This window comes from Egretta garzetta, unplaced genomic scaffold, assembly GCF_000687185.1.
Source record: "Egretta garzetta isolate BGI_Z169 unplaced genomic scaffold, ASM68718v1 scaffold353, whole genome shotgun sequence".
Classification (NCBI taxonomy): Eukaryota; Metazoa; Chordata; class Aves; order Pelecaniformes; family Ardeidae; genus Egretta; species Egretta garzetta.
In genome coordinates this window covers 277,793-283,482 of record NW_009259307.1, presented here as the reverse complement: position 1 = coordinate 283,482, position 5,690 = coordinate 277,793, and the positions used below count along the sequence as shown (strand labels likewise).

The 5,690-nt window shown below is 42.7% G+C and overlaps 1 protein-coding gene across 1 annotated transcript in view; it reads left to right on the top strand.

Annotated features, from left to right (window-relative positions):
• Positions 1-4,986, top strand: part of PCSK5 (proprotein convertase subtilisin/kexin type 5) — a 254,875-nt gene extending 249,889 nt beyond the window's left edge. The window contains exons 35-37 of the mRNA XM_035891730.1: positions 2,119-2,234; positions 3,809-3,986; positions 4,586-4,986. Of these exons, the coding sequence (XP_035747623.1) occupies positions 2,119-2,234; positions 3,809-3,986; positions 4,586-4,986 (695 nt within the window). The remainder of the gene's footprint in view (positions 1-2,118; positions 2,235-3,808; positions 3,987-4,585) is intronic.
• Positions 4,987-5,690: the final 704 nt, after the last annotated feature.

Below are 5,690 nucleotides of genomic sequence, written 5' to 3'. Positions count from 1 at the left end.
TCCAGTTTGACCAAAAAAAGGGTTATCAAAACACCTGCCATCTCTTTTTTTTTTTTTTTTTTTCCACTTTCTGCTCCAATATTTGGAAACACTTCACAAAGAGACATACCATGTACAGCACTACCAACCTGTCCATGACCTAAGTAGCTGCAGCAGGTGATGCAGAACTCGCATGGGACTGCCAGGCTCTCCCTGGCCCCGGGTGACCCGCTGCGCTGGCTGCTCCGTGCTGTCACCTTACTTCTAGACCATTGATTGGTCTCAATCAAAGCAAGGATATGAATTCCTGCCAAGCTCCCCACCGGATTGCCTCTGGCCACAGAGCACAGGCTCACGGGGAGGGCTGGGACCGAGTTCCCGGGCCAAGTCATTGAAGGGAAAAAACCTGACAATGGTAACAAAGCTTCCGCCGGTCAGGCCTCTCGCCTCTCGCAAAGGTGCTCACCAAATTGCAAAGAAAGGGCTCTGTTGGTTGCAGAGCTGGGCCTTTTTCTCGCACAAACACTGAATAATAGCTGAATAATCTCTCACTCTTTGAGCTGTCCTACTATTAATTACTCTGTGAAAACCAGGGAACCTAAATCCAACCACACATCTTCACAGTCTGCAAAGGGAAGGGTAGAAAATCAACTGCTAATGACACTTAAGATAACAATAAGGCCATAAAGCATATCTTTAGGGTGAAAAGAAAAAAAAAAAAACAAAAAAACAAAAAAAAAAAACCCAACAACCAAAAAAACGAGCAGTGATGTCTGCTGGGTTTAATACAGTTTTTTTCAAAGTTAACTTTGAGAGACCATCTGTTTTGTTCTGTGACACATTTATGTATTCAGTTTCTCTTTCCTAATTCATCCAATTCTGAAGCGAGCAGCATTAATGCCCTTGGACCTGTTTGGTGTCCTATTCTATCTGAACAGCATCAGATGATAGTTAGCAGGTGCCACTCCACAGCTTACACCACACCATATTGTACCACACAATTTTTTTGACAGTGGATATACCAGATAGCACAGATGGCTAATTGCAACATAACAATATTTAAAATTGTGGAAATAATTCTTAGAGTGAAGCAACCTTCAAGAGCTATTAAAATGTAATTGTGTAAGAACATTGTAACAAGTGACAGAAATATTTTGGCTTGGATTTGGGACAGAAGGATAGCCATTTTAATTTACAGACTACTTCCATTGATTTTTACTTTATTTGGGGTGAATAGTATAGGACAGATTTTCTATCGTAATTACAGAGACACTAAGATGAAACGCAAGCTAGTCCTTCTAAACAGAAAACTTGTAGGTGTTCTGAAATGCATCTGCACTGCTGATGTGCAAGCAATGAAGCATTGAGGTGTTTCTAGTTTCTCAAGAGCAGGAAGGCAAACCATGCACCGCTCGGAAAAATCACATAGTAAATTCACTGGGTTATAGCAGGTTGCTGCTTTCACCTGCTTAACTGCTTCTAAGGTGAACTACTTGCATTTCCATTTTCTTCCTTTCAGACAGTGGCAGAAAATGCCTAGCTGCAGGGAAAAGGACAGGTGCATCTTAACACGTAGCACAAACCCTTTGTGTCAAATGTTTCCCAGAAACACTGCACATAGCATGTCTTCAAAGAGTCTCCCACACACAAAGTGCATGTGATGCCCTGTTGGCACCTAACAAGGACATTTTTTTCCTACGCAACTAAAGAATTTATTTTGCTATTCAAACACAAACATACCTTAATTCATTGTGGTTTGAAAAGGGTTAGCTAGCAGGCCTAATAAGTATTGATTACATGAAGGAGAGCATTTGGCCAAGGTTTCCCACAATTTTACTTCAGTGGGCTCACCTAATTGATTTTCCTGAGTGTGTCAGAACTTCCCTGTACAACTGATTCCCGAATCAGCTTTTCATGAATATCAAAACACATAAGAAATACACTTTCTGGGCACATAAAACCTCAAGACTAGGCCCAAGCTCTTTCTAATATCAGCCTCCTCATGCTGGGCTCCTCACTGTTGTACCTCGCTGTTGTCAAATACCCTTTTCTTTGGTGGCAGTGGCCAGTATAATTTTTAAAGGAAGTTAGACAACAGCTTTTCCTGTTGTAATATTATTGTTTTATTTGCCTTTCTAGGGAAGGGAGCGTTCAGCTGCACATCTTGTGTATGGAGCTACAGTTTACTGGGTGGAATGTGCAACTCAGACTGCTTTGTAGGTGAATACAAAGTCCAGGAGACACCAGGACAAGAGGTACCTATTTGTAGGCATTCTCTCCTGTGATTTGTATGCTGAACTTCAGCTTTTGAACACAATATAAACAACCCAGAATGCTCTTCTCTAAGTTTTCAAGGCTGCTTATCTTTAAATGCGCTTACTTTTTTCTTCTTTTGGCAGAGAAAGCACTGTTGCTTTTTCAGGGGTTGTCTACTATAAAGTAATCCTCTACCAGTAAATACAAAGTCACAACTTTGTCAACGATGATAGCAAAGCCACGTCAACAAAATCAGCTATATTAGTAATGCAGCAGGTTTTTTCCCAGTATAATTGAGATTTCCCCACAGATTTCTGCTGCTTCATGTGTAAGAAATCACATTGCATTCCTGATTGACAGCTTTGCTGGCAAAAACCTCCTCTGGAGGAGAGACAAGCTGAAGTTAACAGAGCTGTATATTTAGTAGTATAGGACCAGAATTAGGTTTGGGTCTGTGCCACAAGTCTGGGCACCCCAGCTTCCAGATTTCCACACCAACTGCCTTCCAAAGAGGTTTATTCAAGTATATAGCAGCAAGGCAAGCCAGCTGGCCTGAGAAGCTGCATACCCTGGAGACTCTGGCGTGGAACAGCCCCTTAGCAGTGCTGCTCCATGACTGTGAGCCTGAGGAAACAGCCCAAGAGCTGGGGACCACAGAGGTCTGCAGCTCTTTGCAAGTGCTTTGACTCAGAAACCGGACCGATCCCATCTTGCCCTGGTTCTTCAGTTCAGGACAACCAGCCTCACGGGTCTGACAGCAAGGTTGATGAAAGGTTATTGGAGTTTCCAGATCCTCACAGTGGGTATGGGGTCCTGGTACCATGGCAGAAAAACACCAATTTTTTTCCCAATAGGCCAGGAACAGCAATGAAGGCCAGGAAGCCTTGAATTACCTGAGTTCTGAGCATTCTGCAAGGTAGATGTGACAATGATGATCTCCGGTAGTCTTTGTACACAAAGGCTCCCAGGAGCCTACCTGGTATTTGAGCAGCGTTACTTGAATCTAAGCTGTTTCTGCAAAACAGAACAACATGATCTGACAAATGAAAGATCTGCTATAAAATTTCCAGCCAGCTTTATTCCTTCCCAAGTTAGAAAGGAAATTCATCCTCTCAGCTGTCTTTTTATTTTTTCCGGAGTATTTCATGTTGCTCCTCCCATGTCAATTACTTTTAATAATACTCTTTTAAGTACACTTCCTGAAGGCCGCTTTACCATCGTTACTGCCAAAGAACCTTAGATCTGCTAGCATGAGACTAGCAAAACAAAAAGACAATTGTGGCCAAAAAGCTTACAGTCTAAATGGATTTTGGCTTGCTGTCTAGTTAGGTGAGATCTCTGACTAAGCTCCTACAACTTCCCCCTTCTCCCTACAAGCAGATCACTGAGAACCCAGGACACACATAGCAAATTTTAGTTTTCATTCTCCCTACTGTATTTTGCCACTGACACCCGTGGTGCCCAGAGACGACCACCCAGAGAGTGAATGACAGGACAGAACTGCCAGGCCAGTTCCAAAAGGCTCCAAAATGAAAGGTGCATTGCTTGTGTTCTGTGCCTGAAGGAGGACGAGCCCACGTGTGAGAGATGCGACAGCTCATGCACGGAGTGCAAGGGACCTGGGCCTCTCAACTGCACGATCTGCCCAGCCGGCGCGCAGCTCTACCTGGAGGAAAGCCGCTGCCTGCCCTGCTGCAGCGAGTCCGACCCGGCAGGCACCCCGGAGTGCTGTGACTGCAGCGAAACACAAGGTAGGACCGTACTGAAGAGCAGTAGGCAGTGCTGAAGGACTTTATGACTCACCAGGCTGACATCTAAAAATCAAAAAGGGGAAGGGAGCAAAAACGCGCTGCTGAGCTGCAGGCACACCAGTGTGTTTCTGCTGCTCCCTCAGTGGAACAGGGAAGGCTTTGGACGAATTACAGCAATTGCGGCCAACGTGGGAGATGGCACTTTCTTTCACTCACAGCTACTGCGTTAAACAGCCAGGCATTTCATAAACCAGGGACTGGGAAGCGTTTGCTTCAGTGGACAGACACCTGAATCATTGCATTTTAAGCTCATCATGTCAAAATGCGTTTGTGTGCCTGTTAGCTTTTCTGCTTATTTCTGACTATTTCTAATCTAATAAAGAAGCATAGCTATCCCAGCAATTTTGCTCACATCCTTATATCATCACAGCTACAAGAACACAGTTGTGGTACTGGGAGAGTAAGGTCAAATGAATTTGAAAATGTAGGCAGGGTTAAATGTTGTACCGGGTGTTTTAAGACAAGTACCCCCCACGAAACACACGCACACAAGCTCATTTAATCTTTTTTTTTTTTTTTTTTTTTAACTGCTGTTATAGATGACTGTGTATTACGGACCACTCTACCACCCAAGAGCAAAAGCAAAACTACTTTCTTTGTTATCACCTGCATTTTGCTCCTCCTTGTCATTGGAGCCATTGTATTCGTCTGGAGAAAGTCACGAGCCAAAACCCAGGCTGTCAATAGAGGTGGGTATGAGAAGCTGACAAATCACTCCAAACCCTTTCCTTCCTACGTGAGCAACTACCATGACAGTCCCAGTTACCAGGAAGATCAAGTGATTGAGTATAGAGATCAAGATAATGAAGACGATGATGAAGATGACATTGTATATATGGGCCAGGATGGCACAATCTATCGCAAATTTAGATACGGACTTTTGGAAGATGACGAGGAAGATGAGCTAGAATACGATGATGAAAGTTATTCATTTAGATAACTCTTCACTAATTTATGGATTTCCTGCTCTGTTGCTTTTCCTATTAAATTACAGCAATGTAGTTAAGTATGTTTAGTTACTTCTTAGCATGCTGAGCTCAAGATTTTAGCTAACAGTTATTGTGAGAGTAGAATGGTTTCTAAAAACATTTTTTCCTAAAGCTTTTAAATAGCACTCCAGATGTAGGCTGGTTAGGAGATTGTTTCTGTGCATTTGTGTGGAGAGTAAATCCTTTCCCCAACAGGTATGTGTGTGCATTACAATTAATACAAACTCTGCCTCAAACCATGCACACATACTTACCGAGAACCTTGCCAATCACTACCTGAAATGTGCAGACACAAAAAAGATGGGTGTATAATCTACCTGACGAATGCCACTAGGGTAGGACGCCAGTAGTTTACTACTTTGTGATTACAGTTACTCAGCAATTCTTAATAGAATAGGCAAGTTTGCTCACATTGCCCAGATTTTCTTTGTTAGTATCATCTGGTGCATCGGTCTTCCTCGAAGCTTACACGCTCCTCCTTATGATCTTATAGCATACCTCCCAGTGAAATTGTGCATCTATGACATCATGTTTTAAGTTTTCTGATTGTGACTGTGCTCCAGATAACTACATTTTAGTCACAGTTTGTATGAAACATAACTAAAACATTTTATATATCAACCTCTGATTAATATTTACTGTGGTGTTTGTCAAA